We start from the raw sequence: 23,138 nt of genomic DNA on the forward strand, positions 1-23,138 counted from the left end.
GCGTGGTCGAAAGGTTGCTGAGTCTCACTTCTAAGCAGGAACACTCTGGAGCCTGAAGGGGTGGGGTTAGAGAACCTCACCCGAGCTGGAGTGTTTTGAGCCCCCACATCAGTGAGGAGAGATGAGGAAAGCTGACTTGCTGGGGACCGGATTGCCCGGCCGTGTTCTCTGGCGGTGATGGTGGGGCACCCTTTTCTGGAGCAGTTTAGGGACCACAGGCTGTGGCGGCTTGCACATCAGTATTCCATAGGATTTAGCTGTTTTCGGAAACTAGCTCAGAGGGGGCAGTGGGCAGGCGTGACAAAGGAAGAAGGGACGGGGATCAGGTAAGGCAGCGTCTCTGACCATCCAGGCAGAGATCCCCAGGGCCCCTCCACGCGTCAAGTGCGGGTGAGATGATGCAGCTGCCACCGCGAAGTACGCAGCCTCTGCTCCCAGGGTTTTGGTCTAAGGCGTGGACAAGCGATTAGAGGGTAGAATAGCATTTGCTTTGGGGGGGGTGAACAGAATGTTCCAGAGGGTTGGAGAAGATTCCTGAGGTCCACTTGTGCTCGGGAGAGGCCTTCAGAAGAGAGGACAGTGAAGGACGGGCTGAAGGCTGCACGGGGTTGGCTGAGGTCAGGGTGTTTGTTCTACCCTGAACAGGAGCAGGCGTGAGTGTGGGGGAGCATGAGGACAGTGGCCGGGGATGGGGGTGGGGCGAGGGCTGGTCTTGGAGAACCTGGGAGGTAGCAAGGAGCCTGAGGGCGAAACTGCAGCAGGATCCTCATGGGAGACCTTCCTGGCGGCATTGGTCCTTTGAGGTAGGAGGCTATGTCCTGAGCCACAGGGCCAGAGAGTAAGCCTAAATAAATAAGGCCTCAGGTCCAGAGAGTAACTGTAAAGTGAAGGTTCAGATCCATCCGCATCTGACCCTTGGGGCCCCGTGGTCAAGGGGGAGGAGCGAGTGGCAGGCGACCCCCCAGGCCCCTGTGCCCCTAAGACTGTATCTGCCGAGAGACAGGTCCAGCCTGGGGCTGGCTGTCCACAGCCCCAGGAAGACAAGCGCATGGGCCTTAGCGCTGCGCTCGGCAGCCAGCACCCTGGCACGGAGAGGGTGAGGCCGCCTGTGTGTTCTGCAAAGCCTTGAGCTGGAGCTCAGAACAGACACTTGGCCTCCCAGCTCTTGGGAGTGTTTGCTTAGAGTGAAGGATTTATTCGAGGAGGGGGTTCTGCAGCCTGTATGTTGCTGGAGGCAACTGTCTAGAAAGAAAATGAGAGCCGTTGCAAAAGGTGACCACAAAACTGTTCAGAGATGGGAAATTAGTTAAAGTCACGCACATCCTATGACATTCTAAGCAGCTGTTCCACCCCCATTATTACTGTTAACCACAGCAGCACTGGATCCCTGGGAAGCTGTGTGAATATTTTGTCCTAGCTGAAAACAGGCCACATACAGCCCAAGGAATTGACTAAAGGCTGCTATGGAGCTCCTGCTTCCTTTGGGTCCCCAAAATTCAAATTCATAGACTATTAGCAGGAACTCTCTGGCTGATAATGATTGGCTCAGGTCTCAAGCTCCATAGAGAGCTTTATTGACTGAAAATAAGATACTGAATGTGAATGCAAAACACCTGGATAGTCTTTAAACTTGCAGACCAGTCTAGGAAATCTTTGGTGCTCTGGCCAGTAAGGGAATGCTTAAAAAAACTTGCTAATATCACTACTCTTGCTAATGAAAATATTACTCTCATGCTAAAAATATTTTCTCCTGAATTTTTATCTTATATTATTTCATTTTATTTTATTTTTTGTCTTTTCAGGGCCGCACCCGTGGCATATGGAGGTTCCCGGGCTAGGGGTCCAATCGGAGCTGTAGCCGCTGGCCTATGCCAGAGCCACAGCAACTTGGGATCTGAGCCGAGTCTGTGACCTACACCACAGCTCACGACAACACTGATACTTAATCCACTGAGCGAGGCCAGGGGTCGAACCCACAACATCACGGTTCCCAGTCGGATTCGTTAACCACTGAGCCACGACGGGAACTCTGTCTCCTGAATTTTTAAAATCAGAAGTAAGCAGCAGAATCAATGAGAATGTATTCTATTTTATGTTTTTCCCTCTCACTACATCCCTCAATATCTGTGGGAATGGGTTCCAGGATGCTGCAGGTACCAAAGTCCACGGATGCTCAAGTGCCTTATGTTAAGTGGTGCAGTCCAGTTGGTCCTGTGTATCCCTGGGTTCTGCATCTGCAGACTCAATCGGTTTTTTTGTTTGTTTGTTTGTTTTCTGTTTTTGGTCACACCCACGGCATGTGGAAATTCTCAGGCCAGGGATGGAATCTGAGCCACAGCTGCAACCTATCCCACAGCTGCAGCACCACTGGATCCTTAACCCACTGTGCCGAAGCAGGAACTCCCTCAACCTACTGTTGAGTGTATAGTACAGGCTCACCTCCCTTTTTTTTTTTTCTTTTTAGGGCCACACATACAGCATATGGAAGTTCCTAGACTAGGTGTCCGATTGGATCTGCAGCTGCCAGCCTACACCATGGCCATAGCAATATGGGATCTGAGCCTCATCTGTGACCTGTATCACAGCTCACAGCAACGCTGGATCCTTAACCCACTGAGTGAGGCCAAGGATCGAACCCACATGCTCATGGATACTAGTCGAGTTCTTAACCTACTGAGCCACAAGAGGAACTCCCTTACCTCCTATTATTGTGCTTTGCTTTATTGCACTTTGAAGATGCTGCAGGGGTTTTTTTTTGTTTGTTTGTTTGTTTTGTTTTGTTTTGTTTTTGCAAATTGGAGGTTTGTGGCAACACTGCAGTAAGTCTTTCAGCTCCATTTTGCCAGCAGCATTTGCTCATTTCATGGGTCTGTGTCAGGTTTTGGTAATTCTCATAGGATTTCAATCTTTTTCATGATTATTGTATTTGTTATGGGTGACCTGTGATCAGCTGTCTTTGATGTTACTCCTGTAAAGATTTGGGGGGCATGAAATGTACCCATATAAGGCGGTAAGCTTACCCTATAACGTCGTGTGTATTCTAACTGCTTCACCCGCTGGCTGTTGCCTGTCTCTGTCCCTCTGCTCAGGCCTCCCTGTTCCTGAGACACAACAGTATTGAAATTAAGTCATTTTTAGCAGTAAAGTAGTTTTAAATTAAAGTGTGTACATTTTAAGAAAGAAACATAATAAACACACTTAATAGCCTATAGTATAAACATACTCTATGTAAACACATTTTTAAAAATTAAAGCCTAGTTGATTTGCAGTGTTGTGCCAATTTCTGCTGTACAGTTATACATATCTACACATTCTCTCCCATCATGTCCTATCTCAGGAGATTGCATAGCGTTCCCTGGATGGTGCAGTAGACCTGGTTGCTATTTGTTTCTAAATGTAACACTTGACACCTACTAATCCCAGACTCCCAGCTCCCTCCTTACACATAACTTATATGTGCTGGGAAACCAAAACATTCGTGTGACTCACTTTATTGTGATATTTGCTCTATTGCAGTAGCCTGGAAGCAAACCCGCAATGTCTCCAAGGTCTGCGTGTAAAAGTACGTGGTAAGTACTCAGCTTATGGCATGATTTTATCAATAAGCCCTGAACGCAGTTAACTTGAGGTTTCTCGGTACCAGCTCAGTACCAAGCAAGGGCCTCAGTCTTCCCTCTCCCTCCCCTCTTGTCTTTCTCTTCTTCCCTCTCTCCTCTCTCTGAAATGAATCACCACGTGCCCTGAGGGACTCTCTTGGGATGTTTACTGTTTGGGTGTCTCCTGCTGCTGGTCTTGCAGCAACAGGTGAGGTAAAGGAATAAGGTGCTTTGGGGGCTGTTCGGTTCCCAGGTGCATCTCATTATCTCCTCCATCCCATCTGGTGACCCAAGGGAACATGTAGGGAAGCAAGAGAGCCACAAACCACGTCCAAGTCCAGGAGAGGTGTGGCTGCAGCCAAGTGGCAATGCCTTGGTTACCTGCGTGTCCCACGGGAGCCCCAGCCAAGTGGCTCTGGAGCAGCAGCATGCATCCTCAAGGCACCACACTCAGAAGCAGTGTCTGACGCAGATGTCCTTGATGGGGGCGTGGATCCAGGCGAGGGACCCTCTTTACTCCTCCTCACTGTCCACTGGATGACAGGAGCGGGCGGACACATAAGGCTTCAGATTGCCTGGCGGGTGCCTCCATGCCCACGTCTGCCCATCTCACGCCTGCCGCCCGTGCGTCTAGTCTAAGATCTCTTCCGTGTGGGTCTAGGATCTCAAGGAAGTGGTCAGGGGATGATCCACACAGAGGCCGGAGGGCTGAGGTCGTGGTTCACGGTGCACCATCCATCCAGGCAGGCCGTTCTTGTCCCCAGGTCCCTCGCCCATAGAATCCATGACATTTTATAAGTATCTTTTACTTTGCATGTGTTCTTGCAACATGAATATTTTTGTTTTGAGTGTATATTTTTAAACTCCTGTAAACTGTATTGAGTTATACATCTCGTTTGCTTCCTCATTTTTTCCCTCTGAGCAATTTTTTTTTTTTGTCTTTTTAGGGCCGTACCCTCAGCATATGGAGGTTCCCAGGCCAGGGGTCCAATTGGGGCTACAGCTGCCGGCCTACACCATAGCCACAGCAATGCAGGATCCGAACCACGTCTGTGACCTACACCACAGCTTACAGCAACACTGGATCTTTAACTCATGCAGCAAGGCCAGGGATCAAAACTGCATCCTCATGGATACTAGTTGGATTTGTTTCTGCTGCGCCACGATGGGAACTCCTGAGTTTTGTTCATTTAGAATGAACCAGTCTCTGTTCTGTTTGATGTACGCTTTGGGCACAGGGTGGGGGTCACAGATCTGGTCCCCTCTTTCCCAGAAGCCCCCACATCTGCCTGCTTTGGGGCCATGTCATTTGAGACATTCCATGGTGTTTTGAGGGATTTCTGGGTCTCAGGAAACTTCTAGCACCATGTCCCTGAGGTTTTATTTATGTATTTATTTATTTATTTTGTCTTTTTGCTATTTCTTGGGCCATTCCCGCGGTATATGGAGGTTCCCATGCTAGGGGTTGAATCGGAGCTGTAGCCGCCGGCCTACGCCAGAGCCACAGCAACGCAGGATCCGAGCCGCGTCTGCAACCTACACCACAGCTCACGGCAACGCCGGATCGTTAACCCACTGAGCAAGGCCAGGGACCGAACCCGCAACCTCATGGTTCCTAGTCGGATTCGTTAACCACTGCGCCACGACGGGAACTCCCCTCCCTGAGGTTTTAGAAATAAATTACCAATGGACCTCAGGTGTGCTGTGGGTTCAGATCCAGACCACACAATAAAGTGGATATCATAATAAAGTGAGTCACACAGATTTTTTGGGTTTCCCAGCACATATGAAAGTTAAGTTTACACTACGTTGTAAATGTGCAATAGCAGTATGTCTGCAAAAACCCCCAAACAAAAAAAACACCAGTGTACAGACCTCAACTAAGAAATACTTTATTGCTAAAAAATGCTGACCATCACCTGAGCCTAATAACATCAAAGGCCACTGGTCAGAGGTCACCCTGACACAAGTAATAATGTAATAAGTAATATTTTGAGAGTTAACAAAGTGTGGCATGGAGACACAAAGTGTGCAGATGCTGTTGGGAAAATGGTGCGGCTAGACCTGCTCAAGGCAAGGCTGCCACCAAGCTTCGGTTTCTAAACACTGTAGTATCTATGTGCAGAATCCAATAAAAATGATACAAAAGAATGTATTTATAGAACAGAAACAAACTCACAGATTTTTAAACCAATCTTAGGGTCACTGTAGGTGAAACCGCTGGGGGGTGGGAGGGTGGCAATAGCACATACACCTACTGTATAAAATGATTAATGAGACGATTAATGAGAACCTACTGTCTAGCATGGGAAAATCTGCTCAATAGTCTGTAATAATCTATATGGGAAAAAAGAGTGGATATATTTATATCTATGACTGATTCACTTTGCTGTCCACCTGAAACGAATACAACCTTGTAAACCAATTATACTCCAAAAAAATCTCCTTTTTTTTGGTTTGTTTTTTGTGTTTTTAGGGCTGCACACGTGGCATATGGAGGTTCCCAGGCTAGGGGTCTAATGGGAGCTACAGCCACCGCCCTACACCACAGCCACAGTGACGCGGGGTCCGAGCTGTGTCTGCAACCTACACCACAGCTCATGGCAACGCCAGATCCTTAACCCGCTGAGCAAGGCCAGGGATGGAACCTGCAACCTCATGGTTCCTAGTCAGATTCATTAACCACTGAGCCAGGATGGGAGCTCCCCCCGAAAATTAAAAAAAAAAAAAAAAAAGTGCAGCACCTGTGGTGCACAATGAAATGAGGTCTGCCTGTACCAAGTAGTGCAACCTTAGCTTTGGTGACGGGGAGACAGGAGTGGAGAGTGTGCTGACTGTGGCAGGTGTGCTTTGTGGCCAGGACGTGGGCCATTGCCAGACATTTGAGGCCCCACGTACCCCCCTAGGCTGCACTTTTCTTGGGGGAAGTAACTCTGTTTTTATCATCTTTTGATGCCCTCCTCCCACCCCAAATAAGGCACTCAATACAAGTCTGTTATCAAATGAATGGAGTTGGCACATTTGATGAGTAAGACTGAAAGAAGTATTTTAATTAGAAGAAAATTATAAAAGATAGAAAGAGGTTATGTAGAAGAAATGATTAAATGTGTATGCTATCATACAATACATGTTGGTATTCGGAAATTCACCTCAACACTGAAAATCTGCAGAGAGAGAAGAAAACTGGTGCATATTGGTGCTGGATAGCTGAGGTCACCCCGGGGTTCACCCAAAAGGCATATCAGGAATTCAAGGCTGAAGAACGCCCAGGTCATTGTTTACAAACCCTGGTATCAAGTCATGCAATCCACTCCACAGAGGCTGCTCCTTATGGTTCCATGCAGAAGGTCAGCGAGGTATCAGCCATGTGTTTCTCATAGTCTTCATTAAACTTCTTGTTCTGAGCTTCAGTGAACTGATTTTTCCAATCTCCCATGACTCCTAAAAAGAGTGATGGACAGAAGATTCAGTGATGTTTTACAAAATCTAACCCCTGGGAATTCCTTATGTAGACTTGAGCTCATTGTCCTCCTGACATGGAGGGAGCTGTGAGGCTACAGGTGCAGCGAACCCACAGGTGAGACATCTATGAAATACCTGGGCAGGGGCTGGGCCTGGGATGGGGGTCCTTCTGTCCTCTGCATCATGCCCTGGAGCCCTCCAATCCAACAGGACCCCGAAGCCTCCGTTCATCTAACTTTCTACTTAGTTTAATTGGGCCTGATTTTCCCATCCTGTCCTTAGAAGTCACTGCAGGCCTGCATCCTCAGAGCATCCTCAGTCCTCCTGGCCATGTCGCCATGTCTCCGGTTAAGGCCACATTCCCGGTTGAACACAACTGAGAATTGTCCTTTCCAACCTGAATTACTATTTTAACATGTAACCAGATTAAGGCAATAGAATATGAAGGGATGGTAGGGTTGGTTAGCTTTATTGCATGCTTATGCAATAGAGTATTCAAACATTTTAGCTTCAATAGCTAAAAATGGTCAGGGAGCCCAAAGACAGCTATTTCTCTTCTGATTGCTCCATGCACTTCTGCTTCACTTAGGTGCATTGAGCTGCATGGTGCTATTTTCTTGTGTGAAGTGTAAATTTGCTTAATTCTGTAGGGGTAATAAATTATGTGGTTATAAAATTTATCAATTGGCTTATAAGAAAAGTAGATGACCGAGTGACATCAACAAAATGGTGAAGTAGGAGAAACCAGCCTTCATCCCCCACAGGATGACAACTAACCATCCGTGAACAAAATAGCCCTGAGAAGGCATTAAGACTCTAATTAAGAACTTGGAACTGCACTGTGCAGCTGAAACAGAAGGATGACCACACATAGAGTGTCACTGGGGAAACTGGCCCAGCTAAGCTTCTGTAAGTGGTGCAATTGAGTGCCAAGAAGGATCTCCTTGTGGGGGAAAAAGAGATCAGAGGACACCAGGAGCCTTTGCCACTGAAGACCCCAACAGCCCATGACACTGCCGTGGACACTTGGTGACAAAGATGCTGGAGCTTCGGCGGTCTTCCTTCCTCCTCAGATGATGGAGCTGCACAGAGACCATGCTGCTGTGCTTTCCCTGGAGCCAGAACTGCTGACACCCAGCCAGTGATCTCACACCCACCTGTAGGGGAAGGCTTTTCCCCACTGGAACCAAACCACAGAGTCTGGAAGGGGTGACCACCCTATCAAGTGGGCAGACTTCAACACAGCTACAAGGGATATGAAAAATCAAGGGAGCCTGATGCCACTAGAGGAACATGGTAATTTTCCTGTAACACCAAAGAAGTTGAGATTCGAAGTGGTTATTTCAAGGAGACTCAGCTATAAGACAGCAGAGATGACTCAGAGAAATCAGGAAAACAATACATGAACAAAGTGAGAATTTCAACAAAGATATAGAAGTCATAATAAAGAATCAAACAGAAATTCCAGAGCTGAGGAATACAAAGAATGAAATGAAAAGAAAATGCAGAGTAGAGAGTGTCAACTGCAGATTTGATCAAGCAGAAGAAAAAATCTTCAGATTCGAAGATGATTCATTTGAAATTACTGGGAAGAACAAAAAGAAAAAGAATGAGAGAGAATAAAGGCTGCCTGTGGGATTTATGAACCACTCGAATCTGGGGAGAGATATGGGCATCTCAAAAGTCTCCAAATAGGTTCAACCCAAAGAGGTCCTCCCTGAGACTGTCATCACACTGACAAAGATGCGCCGTCTGAACACAACAGGAGAAAAGAGACCCATCACATAGCAGGGACCATCCACAATCTATCAGTAGACTTCTCAGCACAAACCTCACAGGTCAGGAGAGAGTGAGATGAGATAGTCAAAGTGATGGGAAAAAAATCTGTCAACGGAGAAGACTTAATTGGGCAAAGCTATCCCTCAGAAATGAAGGAGAGGAGTTCCCGTCATGGCTCATAGGAAGCAAACCTGACTAGTATCCATGAGGACATGGGTCTGATCCTTGGCCTTGCTCAGTGGGTGGCGGATCTGGCATTGTGGTGAGCTGTGGTGTAGGTCGCAGACGTGGCTCAGATTCCACGTTGCTGTGGCTGTGGTGTAGGCTGGCAGCTCCCATTTCCACTCCTAGAGTGGGAACTTCCATAAGCTGTGGGTGCAGACCTAAAAAGACAAAAGAAAAAGAAAAAAAAAAAAGAAAAGAAAAAGAAATGAAGGAGAGAAAAGACTTTCCCAGACAAATCAAAGCTGAAGAAATTCATTATCACGAGGCCTGCTGGACAAGAAAAGCTCAGGGGAGTTCCTCAAGCTGAAGCAAATAGATGATAATTAGTAACATGGAAACACATCAAAAGAAAAAAACTCACCGGTAAAGCTTAATATGTAGTCAAAATTCAGCATACTCTGAAACTGTAAATGGTGGCATGTAAGACACTTTTAAATGTATTATAAAGGCTAAAAGACAAAGTACTAAAAACATGTCACTATAATAATTCATTAATGGATATGATGTAAGAAGATGTAAATTGTGGCATCAAAAAACATAAAATGTGGGGGGAAAGGAGTGAAAGGGTGGAGTTCTGTAAGCAGCAAAGTTAGGTTGTTATTGCTTAAAATCGAGTGTTATCTCTGTAATAACAGGTGTCACGTAAGCCTCATGGTAACCAGAAAGTAAAAATTAACAGTAGATATACATAAGGTAAAGGGAAAGGAATCATCATACAGCACCACAAAAACTCACTGAATCACAAAGGCAGACAGCCAGAGAGGAAGACAGGGACAAAATGACTATGAAAGAGCTGGAGACAACCTTTAGGATCAGGAACAAGACAAGGTTGCTCAGTCTTCTATTTAACATGGTTCTGACAGTCCTAGACAAAGCAATTAGGCAAGAAAAATAAATGAAAGGCATCCGAAATGAAAAGGAAGAAGTAAAATTCTCTGTTTGCAGATGACACAAACACATAGGTGGGAAAATGTATGTGGGTGTTGGATATGCTGTGCAATGAGCTTGGTTATCAGGATCGTTTTTCAGTATGTACACGTGGCAAACATCAGGTTCTGTGCCTCATATACACTTACTGTCAGGCATACCTGAGTGGAGCTGGAAGAAACAAATCCCCAAACCCCAAAATAACTCTAGCATGTATAATATCTTTCTGTGCATATAAATACACACATCTCTGGACAAATAGACAATACATTTTTTTCTAATAGAAGAAAAGAAATTAGGTTCATTTTTTGGCCAAATTAGACACAAAAGTTCTCCTTTGAGTCTTAAGTTTTTGCTTATTTTATCAAACAAAAGGTACTAGAATTTTTTTTCTTCCCTAAAATAATTACAACCTCACCAAGTTTGCCTCCATTAAGGAGCCGGCCGTGGGGTAGCCCAGGACAGGCTCTGGGTTGGCGGCCGATGCTCCTGGCTCTGGCTGAGCTCCAATGACCCACTGGTCATTCTCGGTGAAGTGATTCTGTCTAAGTGATCACTCTTCCAACACTTAAGGCTTGTGACCTTGCCACTGTCCTCCAGACCATGCTGCGTGGGGCACTTGCTTCCAGAGATTACAGGTATCACTTGAGAAAGAGTTTTTGGTCACATTCATGGGTGGAGCTCTGAGTTAAACAAAAATAAAGGAGCTCCTTCTCAGAAGCCTATCTGTGCTCAGGTGCTATGGGGGTGGGGGGTAGGTGTGTGAGTTCCCACAGCTCCCTAAGGTGAGAAGGGCTCTCTCCGAGCCAGGCTTCGGAGAACTCAGTCCAGAAAACGCTGTGGGTAGTGAATCAGTATGTTTTTCTGCTAGTGGTGGTGGCGGTGGTGGTGGGGAGACAAGGGCACGTGCCCATCACCTTTTCTCATGAAGGGAGAGAGCTTGTGATTCAAGTGCTTGTCGTCTATGTAGTTGGTCATGGGATTGTTTTTCATGACGTCGAACGAAGTGTGATAGACAATTTTGTCTAAAACCTCTTCTTTCAGATTCTTTCCCAGGAATTCCATCACTTTTCTAATTTCACGTTTTGGATCCTGGGGAGGAGGGAGAGCGGAGGAAAGGTCATCAATTTTTTTCTATCCAAGGCAAAGAAAATGCAACAACACTCAAACCTTGGAGAACTAAACATAGAAATAGTGGTTAAAACATTTAAAACCGTGAGTTCCTGTCATGGCTCAGTGGTTAACGAACCTGACTAGTATCCATGAGGGTGCAGGTTCGATCCCTGGCCTTGCTCAGTGGGTTAAGGATCTGGCGTTGCTGTGAGCTGTGGTGTAGGTTGCAGATGTGGCTCGGATCCCGCGTTGCTGTGGCTGTGGCACAGGATGGCGGCTACAGCTCCAATTTGACCCCTAGCCTGGGAACCTCCATTTGCTGTGGGTGTGGCCGTAAAAAGACAAAAAAAAAAAAAAAAAAAAAAAAAAGATCCCGAGTATCTGTGGCTGTGGTGTAGGCCGGCAGCTGTAGCTCTGATTCGAGCTCTAGGCTGGGAACTTCCATATCCCAGAGGTGCAGCCCTTAAAAAAAAAAGGCAAACCCAAACGGCTCTCTTCTTCCTCACTGGTCCTTTCCTGTTATGGATCCTCCTTCTTTCCCTTGGAAGTCAGAGCAGATGATGGGGGAGTCTTGATCTTGGGGGTGGGAGGAGCCTGGGGAGGCAGAGGAGAAGAAGCCTCCCGGGTGAAATCAAATTCCTGGGGCAGGTGGGCTTGAACCCTGGCCCTGTGAGGCCACGTGAAGAAGCAGGCATCTCTAGGGGGTCACTGGAATGTGGGACTGGGACCTCGTTTAGAGCTCTGCAGCCGCAGGCGGGGTGGCTGGAGAAGCTGAGGTGGGCAAAATACATGTTACTTTCCTTTTTTTTTTTTTTTTTTTTTTTTTTGTTTATTTTCTTTCTTTCTTTCTTTCTTTTTTTTTTTTTTATTGTTTTGGTTTTAGGGACATAGGTGCAGCATGTGGAGGTTCCCAGGTTAGGGGTCTGCACCAGAGCAACAGCCACAGCAATGCTGGATCCAAGCCGTGCCTGTGACATGCACCACAGCTCACGGCAACGCCGGATCCTTAACCCACTGAGTGAGGCCAGGGATCGAACCCTCATCCTCATGGATCCTAGTTGGGTTCATTTCCGCTGAGCCACAATGGGAGCTCCACTTTCTTTTATTTGTATCATGGATCTGTGACTCTGAGAAAAACATTGTGAAGTTCAGATCCAAGTGTATTTCTTACTTTCAGCATGTCTTCATAGAAAAGGTAGAGGATGGGGTGGCTGTCTTTCTTCCTCCACCAGCTTTTCACGTGCTCATACCAGGACCCCCAGAGCACTGCAAGGAACACATGTATTTGGGCCGTAAGAAGGAGACTTGTCTGCTCAGAAGACAGATGGAACTGACAGTGGTGCTTGTCTAGAGCAGGGAACTTATTTTTCACCCCTCTTATCTCCATTTTCTGCGGGACTTTTCTTTCTCTTGGAAGTCGGCAGGATTAGTCTCTCAGGCTTGAGAGCCTGCTGGGTTCGAATCCCAGTGCAGATGCACAGGCCACTAGGTCATAACGCATCCATGGGAGAAAAGTAACCAGGAAGAGAGGTAGGAGGTGGATGTGCCTGTAGGCTGGCAGAGGGCAATGCTGGGTGAGACCCAGAGGAAATAGGAGAAAGGTGCTCCTAGCTGAGGGGCCAGAGAAGCACAGCAGGATGGAGGCGGGGAGCAAGAAGTGCCAGTGCTCCAGGTGCAGCAAGGAGGCCCCTGGGGCCAGGATGGGGAGGGGGCCTAGGAGGGGAGAAAAGTGGGGCTGGAGGCCGTCAGGTTCCAGGGAGGCTTGGCGTCCACTCAGAGCCAGATGGGGTGCTGCTCGGGGGCTTCGGGCAGAGGGGTGAGGTATCCTGACTTCCTGTGTAGGTAGGTATGTATGTATTGTCTTCTGTCTTTTTTAGGGCCGCACCCGAGGCATATGAGGTTCCCAGGCTAGGGGTCTAATCCAAGCTACAGCTGCCAGCCCACACCACAGCCACAGCAACACAGGATCCGAGCTGCGTCTTCGACCTACACCACAGCTCACAGCAATCCCGGATCCTTAACCCACTCAGCGAGGCCAGGGATCGAACCTGCAACCTCATGGTTCCTAGTAGGATTTGTTTCCGCTGCACCACGATGGGAACTCCCCTGACTTCCCTTTTAATGGCGTCCCCCGGGTTTCTGCGTTGGGAACAGACTGGCGCTGGCTTAGAGCTGGACCCTTCTCTGAACACAGCAGCTTCCCTACCATACTGTGTTGGCTTCAGGCAGTGCACATGTTGTCACCGAAAGAGGACCCACTGACCACCACACTCCCAGGAAGGCTGCCTCCAGACCCTCCCCCCAGATAATAAGAGAGCCTGTTGGGGTGAAGTTCATCTCCCACAGGCGGAGGACTACGTAGGGAAGCCTTTTCCTCATGGACATGGGCCTGGCTTACCTTTGCCAGCCAGGAAGATTTCAAAGTACTCGTCCCAGCTCCCTGGGTCCGGGAGCCTCTTGTTCATCCTTTGAAAATGGTAGTAGGACACCATGTTGTCCTTGGCGTTCCTTGCCACGTAGATCATCTAACGTGGTGGGAAGGAGTGGAAGGGACAAGGCAAAGGATGGCAGATGTGGGGCATTCATGATCACCAGGTCCTCGAGGCCCCTGGCAACTCTGCCATCTTCCACCCACCATCCAGCCAGTAGAGCTTGTGAACGCGAACGTCTGGGCAGCTGGCTGCCTGTAGCAAACATCTCAGTGAGACAGAATACTAATTCAGGTAGTTAGTGTAGGAACAAGGGCTCCAATACATTCTTTCGATATGGATATTAATTAGCCTTTGTGGCTTAAGGGCTCCAGAGAGTAACACCTCCACAGGCCTTGTTTTACTATAGGAAATGCGCATTCCCCACAGACTTTGTTTACTATAGGAAATGCGGCCCAAGAAAATGGCAAGAAGACAAAAAAAAAAAAAAAAAAAAAAAAAAAAAAGGGGAAAAAAACCCATAAAACTTTGGGGACATTACTAACCCTAAAACCCCCATTGGACAAGGACTGATATAGGTAACTGGGCAAGACCAATGGGAGAAAACCACATCTTTCTGGACCCCACTTTGGTACCCCCCCCCCCGACCTTTCAAGAGATAAAAAGTCTCTATAGGACAATAGAGAAAGGGGTGCTTCTCCCCTCCAGACAACAGCCCTGGGAACTGTTTGCTTTTCTTTAATAAAGACTTTGCTTGCTTGCTGCCTGTGTGTTCGTGGAGTTCATTCTTTGACTGCCGTGGACAAGAACTCAGATTTCGGTATCATCTCTCTGGTGTCATCAGGGTCCGCGCACTGCTCTTAGGTGACGTTAAACATCTCGGACGGACCTGGGGTGCCAGCCCGGTGCTGGCCCTTGACCGGCTCTGTTTTTTCTCCTCCTCTGGCAGGAGCCCTGGTTTGCAGCCTCCCTCTAACCTTTTTGGCCCTCCCTTGTCTGAGCGAATTGTCCCTTCCTGACATCCTACCCCGTCCCGCCCTGAAATCAGGTGGTCTTAGCCTGATGTGCTTCGAGAGGCCAAGGCCCCTCCGTGAAATGGTATGAAAACTTGGTGTGGACGTCTGTGCAGACACCACTTCCTGCAACATCTCATTAGGGTTCAAAGTCACTAAAGGTGTAAACCATGTCATGTCAGTGTTGGTTTTTTAAAGTCCGCCTGGGGCCCACGTTTTAGCCTCATTTGGTTCGCTTTGCCTGTTTTTTGTTTTGCTGTCCTTTTCCACTGCTGAACATCACGCAACTGTGACTCAAGTCCCTGATCCAGGCCTCTCTCCTGAGTCATGGACTCACATGCCTCCTGAAGGTCCTGCAGGCATTTCGGGTTCAATCCGTCTTCACACAGACTCACCTTCCTCCTTCGCGGCCCCTCCCACCCCACATTAAGTCAGTTCTACTGGATGCATGTTCCTCCCGTGGGCTCCGTCTTTCTGTCCCCTGGGCCCTGCCTCCTGTGAGTGTCCCTCGTTCTGTTGCTGAACTGCCGTTGTGTCCTCACGGATGCTCTGCTTTCCATTTTCCCAGCTCTGTCCACCTGCCACACCTCTGTGTCCTCAGTGAGCTTTCCAGAATGGATTTGGGAATGGCACCGTGGTACTTCCTTCTGTAAGTTCTTTGTCAGGACCTGGGTGGCCTAGAGCATGAGGTCCAGATGCTGCAGCTTGGCAGCCAGGCCTTGGCCTCTGCCTCCTGGTTTCTGCCTCCCTCCCAGGCATCATTCATGGCCTTGCAAGAGTTTTCTTGTGTGCAAGAGACTTGACTTCTACTCCTCTGGTGAAGGGAAGGCTCTCCCTCCCGAGTCAAGTTCCTGGACACTCCTCTGTCACCCGTGTTACGTGGCTCAGCCCTCCTTCTCAAGGACTTCTGTGCAACACCCTCCGCCTGGTTCCCTAGTACAGTGCTCTCCAGGCTCAGGGCATAATTATTCTTATTTTGCCACTACCTGCAACCCAGGCCTGGCTCTGTCTACACTGACAGTGGACTAACATTTGTCTTAGGTCCCTTTTTTCTCTCTGGACTGCAGACCCACACAGGGAGAGCTCCTGGGGTCAGCAGAGGGGAGGGACTGAGGCCCTGGATGCAGCCTGGAGACCTGCGGTGGTGTCACTGTGGATCTGGGCAGGACTGTCAGAGGGCACATTATTGCCCCGCGGCGGGGAAGATCAGGACTTGGCTTAGTGCCTGGCAGGGAGCCCTTCTCCAACCACAAGGCTGCAGATGGTTTCCTGGGCCCTGAAAGAGTTGGGTCCAGTTCCTCAGTGATCAACTCAAGATGTTTGGGAAAATGCATGGAAAAGGATCTTGAGGTTTGCCAAGTTCTGATGCAGTCACCTGGTTTTTAATCAGGTCGCAGACTAGAAGGGGCAGGCACACTTGGGTGCTGGAAAGACCAGAGGAAGAAAGCGTATACTGGGGCACGTGGGATCCATGGCTCCTCCAACAAACCCTTGCTCCCTCAGATGCTCATGGGACAAGGCCTCGAGCAGCCCACTGTGTAGATGCTTGGGGAGGATTTGCAGTGGTAAGAGGCACGTGCAGGCAGCGTGAGCTGTGGGGAGACCAGCCCATCGCCTCCCTGTCCAGGTGTTTGTCATTGGGCAGGTGGCCTGACTGCTGGGCCTGACTGTCTGCGCCTCCCCTCCACCCCACCCCGCACTGGTAGCATCACTGGGGCTGAGGATGCCGGGGCTGAGGATGCCAGGCCTGAGCCCTGAGCTGTTCTCCTTGCTTCTCAGTGTTGTAGTTCTTGGTGTTGTAGGTGCAACCACCCCACCCCACCCCGCCCCCGAGTCCACCGCTACCAATGAGGGACGGAGAGCGGGAAGATGCTTGCAGGCCCCACCCGCCACCCCTGGGAACCCTGAAGACGCCCTAGGTCTTACCAGGAACCTTCTCCAAGGATTTTCTGCTTCAAACTCACCTTACAGTTTTTTTCCCAGAAAGATGGAGGCAGCAGTTGTACAGGAAGGTGAGTTTTCAGGGTCCTCGGGGAAGGTATGGCATTTGCATGGTCAACTCCTGGAAAGTTTTTACAGCTTGTTTGTTACTTTGTAAAAAGCTTTTACTTTTTTGTGAATGGATTCTGTTGGGTTTTTCCACCTAGGGCTTCTGGGCTTCAGGTCACGTCTCTGTTGGTTCCCAGATCTTCCTGCTTCATTTCATGGTAGAATCTCTGATGCGGGGCCTTCCCTGGTATCTCAGTTACTACAGAACCCCCAACCCCCACCCCACTAACCTGCTGTCACTGAGGCACCAAAACCCCTCATGCCAATGGGGACATCCTGGACCACCTGGATGGGTCGGAGGACCCTGAAAAGGCCCAGTTTATGTCTTCAAATTATCATTCGAGGAGTTTCTGCCATGGCTCAGCGGAAACAAATCTGATCATCCATGAGGTTGTGGGTTTCATCCCTGGCCTTCCTCAGTGGGTTAAGGATCCAGCGTTGCCATGAGCTATGGTGTAGGCTGCAGACATGGCTCCGAACCTCCATATGCCGTGAGTGCAGCCCTAAGAAGACCAAAATATATATATACACACACATATATATATATGTGTGTATATATATATATATATACCATTCAAATAGAATTTGTGAGTCTAGAAGGCGCCTCAGATGTGTCCACGGGTAGCCTCTAATATAAAACCTAAATGACTCAGTGAGCCTCCAACGCTTTCAAAATCTGTCCCCAGTTCTTTTTAACCCTCATTTTGGCCACTTCCTCCCAAACACCTGGGTGCAACACTGAAGACATGGCATAAGTCAGGCTGGGTCAAAACAAAACAAAACAAAACAAGAGCCATTCTCTTGTACTCTCTTGTGATCTGGTGTTGTCACTGCTGTGGCTCGTGGTGCTGTTGTGGCAAAGGTTCGATCTCTGGCCTGGGAATTTCTGGGTGCTGCAGGCACAGCCAAAAAAAGGAAAAAAAAAAGAGGAAATAAAAGACAAGCCAGTACAAGAAGCATTAGCTTGTTAATTCATTTTACAGAGCTGAACTCCTATGTCCCTTATTTTCTGACTGGCTTGGATGGATTCCTGTAGGAACAGTGTGGTTAGAGGTGATGGTTCCACCTCAGTCTGCGAAACTCCACCTCTGCCTGAGATGCCTGCGTCTGAGATGGTCCCCAAAGGACACCATACACACACAGACACAGACACAGATGCACACACACTCACATAAACACTGTGCCTTGGTAGAGACACACACACACACACACACACACACACACACTCATACAGTGCACCTTGGTGGACACACACACACACACACACACTGCACCTTGGTGGACACACACACACTATGCCATGTTGGATATACACACACGCATACACACAGACACTATGCCTTGTTGGATACATACACACTGTGCCTTGATGGACACACACACACACACTGAGCCTAGAGCACAGGCTTTGCAAACAGATTCCCGAGTTAGAGTCTTGGCTCAGGACCTCTGGGCTGAGTGTCTCGAACAGACCATGGGCCCTGGGTCTGAGCATCTCCGTCTGTGACACGGGTACAAACTGTTGTGAGGACGACATGCTTTAATGAGGGACAGTGTTTGGAGCAAAGCCTGGCTCCTGGCAAGTGCCGTGACCAGCCCGTGCTTTGTTTCTCCACGGAAAGTGCATTGTCATTGCTAACCTCGTGTCTGGATCTGGTGTCTGGTTCCTGTGACATGGGAGCTGGGGTGTCCCATGAAGAAGAAGGGGCCCTGCAGAAGGGAGGGACCGTGAGCGGGAATGCCTCCCTGGTGCCTGTAACTCGATGACACTGCGTTTAGTAGCTAGGTGGTACCTTTCTGTGGTTCAGCACTGGGGCTAAATAAGATTTTTTTTTTTTTGTCTTTTAGTGCCACACCCATGGCATATGGAAGTTCCCAGGCTAGGGGGGAGCTGCAGCTGGCAGCCTTCACCACAGCCAGACAGGGTCCGAACCTCATCTGCAACCTACAACCACAGCTCACAGCAACACCAGATCCTTAACCCACTGAGTAAGGCCAGGGATCCAACCTGAATCCTCATGGATCCTAATCGGGTTCGTTTCCACTGAGCCATGATGGGAACTCCTGGGGCTAAATAAGCTTTCAAGTGAAAGGGTCTACCTAGACTTGCACAAGAAAAGGGACCAAAGCTAGTTTTTCTCCACCGTGGGGAAAGCTTCAAACTCTCCTGTCCACACTGTCTACCTTCACGTGAAGGTTACAATTTGTAAATGGGAGACTTGCCAAAGTACGTAGCTCGTGTCCACTCCAGGAAAGGCTGTCGCAGCTGAATGGGGCTCCTCTGGCTCTTCTCAATGTCCCCGTCATTCTGTATCAAATCCACGATTTCCTGAGTCCAGGTGGTTCCTGAGAAACAGTGCGATCAGAAGCGAGGGGCAGGTGTTGGTTTTTTGCAGCGTAGCTTGGAAGCATCTGATGCTAGAACAAGAGTTCTCACATCTTCATCCCTTCCTCATTACCGTACTTACCGTGTTGAATTGAAATCAACTAATAAGGTTATCTTTTCCTCACCAGAAAGTATAAGGGACGAATGTGACGTTCATTTTCACACTCCAATGACATACTCCTAAGAACCTGCATATGCATGGGGATTTCTAGTAAATGACTAATTATATAACAACGAGGGTTAATTAAAAAATATTTCCAGTGGAGGAAACATCACAGAAATCCCCCAACAGTCATGTTTACTATTACATTCTGGCTGCTAATAAATCGTCTTGTTTTCCTGCTCTGGTTCCTTCTTTTTTTTTTTTTTTTGTTTTTTTTTGTTTTGTTTTGTTTTGAGAACCATGACATTGGTCCAATGCCAATAACATGAAAAAGAAGGAAAAGTAAGAATGCCAGGTAATCCTCAAACTAAATGAATTTCTCTTTAAGAGGCCAAGGAAGCTCTTGAACAGTGACCTCTACACGGGAGTTGGTTGTTTTAAGAGGATAAACAAACATTGCTACATTTGGAGCCTGGTCTCTGCTTGGATTCTGCCCCCAGCACACACCCTTGGCCTCTGCAGGCTGGTCCCTTCCCCGGCCCCCCTGCTCCCCAGAAGTCACTTGGCCAGCGTGGTCCTGTTCCTCCTTCTTGGGGAGAGAGCCTGGTTTGCACGTGCGGGGCTGAGGAATCAGATAGATTCCAGTCCTGGGGCAGAGATGTCCAAGATGTGGGGGTTTGGATAAACCCACTGGGTATCAACTTTCATCATGTGGCTCTGAGCCTAGAAGAGCTTATAGCAGGTACTAAGTTAACATGGCTCAATCTTTTGGCCATGATGGTGCCCGTGTTCCTGCAGGGCCAGGCCATCACATGCTGGACCCAACATCTTGCTCAGGGAACCAGGGAGGACATGCCTTTTGGTCACAGGGCCTGGGCTCCTTTCCCAGCAGCTGGGTGGTGGCCTGGGACCTGTGTGCTGGCACCACATCTGCTTAGCTCCCGACTGGTTCCCATTTTCCTTCTGTCCTCTTGGGGTCAAACTAGCTTCGCCCTTGACCCTTCCCTGCCTCCCAAGGGTGGAACGTTGGGTTCTGCCCAAGGCAGGCTGTGCTCTGCTGGCTCTGCTTCCTGCCTGGACTCCCAGGTGGGGGGCGGGGGTGGCCCCTCAAGAACATTGTGATGTGGCCTCCATAGACTTGGTGTCCCCGGGACCCAGCCTGCCTTGGTGGTTGTCTCAGGCCATGCAAGGGTGTGTGCCTGACTTCCTTGCTGCGCTCCAGACCCACCTGCCACCTGGGGCCTCATGCCGTGACTCACAAGATACTCTTGCCAGCACAGCCAAAGCCCTCTAGCCCGCCTCCTACAGGCAGCCCTCCTGCCTGTGCCCTTCCATGGACTCTGCCTGCTGGCCGGCACCTCCCCAGACACATATCTGCCCTGAATGGAATCTCAGGCAGCCTGCGGCAGCAGATGTGACTCACCACCAGGTATGGAGCCAGGTACAGGCTTCCATATGCCACCCGGATTCCCCTCTGAGCAGAAGGGTTTATTCTCCCCTCTGCTGGGGCTGGGGGGCTATTGGCAGAGAGCCCCTGGCACCATATCCTTGTCTGTGACCGAGGTTTGCCCTTTCCTGAGGCAGCTGGCATCTGGTGATTGATGCCCAGCCCTCCAACCCCAGTGGGAGGGCGCTAGCTCCAAATGGCCACCCAGCTTCAGGGCACCCAGCCCAGCTGGACAAGGTTTTGCTTGGACTGTGCCCAGGCTTGCCCCTGGCCCTGTGCCCCAGAGGAAGTGTCCTTAAACACTCCACCTTCTGGCGTCCAACTAAGAGGCTGCCACCTGGGGCTCCTGCCCTGTGCTGTGGACAGTGAGGGGCTGGTTTGGGAGTGAGGGTGAGGACCCAGGATGCCCACAGAGTGGCTTAGGTACGTGAGGATGGGAGCCTGGAGCCCCCTGTGACCTTATCTGGAGCTGGGTCTTTACAGAAGCAAGACAATTAAGACAAAATCATTGGTGGGGGCAGCGTGCGGGGTCCCTGCAGAAAGGGGATGTCTGGAGGCAGATGGGTGCACAGCGAGAAGAGGATGCCAGCGTGCACATGGCCTCTCCCTGCCACCAAGGAGGGAGAATGGAACAGAGCCTTCCCTGAAGGACCCAGTCCTATGGCCCTTGACTCCTGACCTCCAGCCTCCACAATGGTGAGAGTACTTTTCTGTTACGTTCCCCCCATTTGTGGTGCTTGGTTCCTGAAGCTAAGGAATTTCCTCCCCGTGTGACAATCACGGTGGCTCCAGTTCCCTCCCTAGGCTGCCCTCTGTCTAGATCAGGACCCAAGAGCAGCCTCTCATTACACGTGCTGTAACCTTCAGGCCCTCATCAAGGAGCCCTGTGACCATCTGCTCAGAGGCACGACCTCTCGCTGCAGACTGGACTACAAGTGCCATCAGGACACCGACCATGTGTGCTCTGTCTACACCCTGGTGTTTAGAAGAGTCTTGACGGACTTTAGTTGAATGAAAGAAAAAACGATTAGCGTGACTGTTTTGATCTGAAGAATCTGCTTCAACTAGTTGCACATTTATAATAAACCCACTACCTCTTAGAAAACCTTTAGAGTTTACAGAAAAGCGTCAGGTCCTTTGTCATTCTGTCTGACTGTCAGAGGAGGACGCCACCAGCCATCCTCTGATCCTCGATGTGGCCGAGGTGTCTGGGCACAGCTGACGTACCCCCACCTCCCCTCCCCCATCCGGTCCATACCTGCTTTGGGGTAGGAAGCGATGACCAGGTCGTCAGGCCTGGCTTGGAAGGCCCAGATTTCCTTCCAGAGGCTGCACGTCTGCTTCCCTAGGGTGACCCCATCTATCTGGGACACCTCCCCATGAGGAAGCAGGGACCACTCTGCCTCCCTCGTCTTTTCCGCCTCATCCTTGTCTACCACCTGCATCTTGTCCGGGCACCTGATGGAAAGCACAGGAAGGTCAGTTGGAGTCACGGGTTTTATATCCTCAGTGCTGGGGCACTGATTCTGCTCGTTTGAAGGTGGTGTGTTCAGGCAAATAAGGACAGGCGATTTGCATGGGTCGGTACATCCTGAGGGAGCTGGAACAGAGTCCATGAGGCCCTGGCAGGACCTGTCTCAGCGCTGCGGGAAGGAAGTGCCTGCATCCTGCCCAGGGCCGGGGAATTGGCCATATCACCTTGGGGACATCCACAGCAAGTGTCCAGGAACACCGCCCCCCTCCCTACCCAGAGTCTTCGAGATCTGGTGCTTGCGAATTTGCAGAAACCAGCCCCCCCACCCCCGCCCCCAAGACCGAGCAGAACCGGGTCCCTTGTTGGAAGTACTGTGGATGTCACCCGCTAGGACCGTCCTACTGGGAATGCCACCCCCACTTCTGTGGCTGAACTAACTCTTAAGGCTCTGGTGGTATCTGAGATTGAGATTAGTTAGGCTGCAGTATCTGACGACTGTCACCTTTTTATTTAAAAAAAAATTTTTTTTGTCTTTTGTCTTTTTAGGGCTGCACCTGTGGCATATGGAGGTTCCCAGGCTAGGGGTCTAATCAGAGCTATAGCTGCCGGCCTACACCACAGCCACAGTAACGTGGGATCTGAGCCTTTTCTGTGACCTACACCACAGCTCACGGCAACGAGGGATCCTTAACCCACTGAGCAAGGCCAGGGATCGAACTAATGTCCTCATGGATACTAGTTGGGTTTGTTAACCACTGAGCCACAACAGGAAGCCTGGACTGTCACCTTTTAATTTTTAAATTTTTTTGTCTTTGTGTGATTTCTTGGGCCTCTTCCGCGGCATATAGAGGTTCCCTGGCTAGGGGTCAAATTGGAGCTGTAGCCGGCTTTTGCCAGAGCCATAGTAATGCCAGATATGAGCCGCGTCTGCAAGCTACACCACAGCTCACGGCAATGCCGGATCCTTAACCCACTGAGCAAGGCCAGGGATCAAACCTGCAACCTCATGGTTCCTAGTTGGATTCATTAACCACTGAGCCACGACGGGAACTCTGTCACCTTTTTAAAACCTCAAGTTGTGATTAACCTTCAGCTGGCATCCTGATGAATTTCCACTTACACGTACACTCATGTG

At 49.4% G+C, this 23,138-nt stretch overlaps 1 protein-coding gene across 1 annotated transcript; it reads right to left on the reverse strand.

Annotated features, from left to right (window-relative positions):
- Window positions 6,626–22,145, reverse strand: LOC100624389 (sulfotransferase 1C4-like). Its single transcript, XM_013995889.2, has 7 exons — window positions 21,788–22,145; window positions 18,817–18,939; window positions 16,509–16,606; window positions 13,501–13,627; window positions 12,274–12,368; window positions 10,907–11,081; window positions 6,626–7,037 (listed from the first exon to the last, which is right to left on the reverse strand). Exons 1-7 carry the CDS (start codon window positions 22,143–22,145, stop codon window positions 6,925–6,927), a joined length of 1,089 nt encoding a protein of 362 aa, XP_013851343.2. The 3' UTR covers window positions 6,626–6,924.

Source organism: Sus scrofa, chromosome 3 (assembly GCF_000003025.6).
Source record: "Sus scrofa isolate TJ Tabasco breed Duroc chromosome 3, Sscrofa11.1, whole genome shotgun sequence".
NCBI lineage: Eukaryota > Metazoa > Chordata > Mammalia > Artiodactyla > Suidae > Sus > Sus scrofa.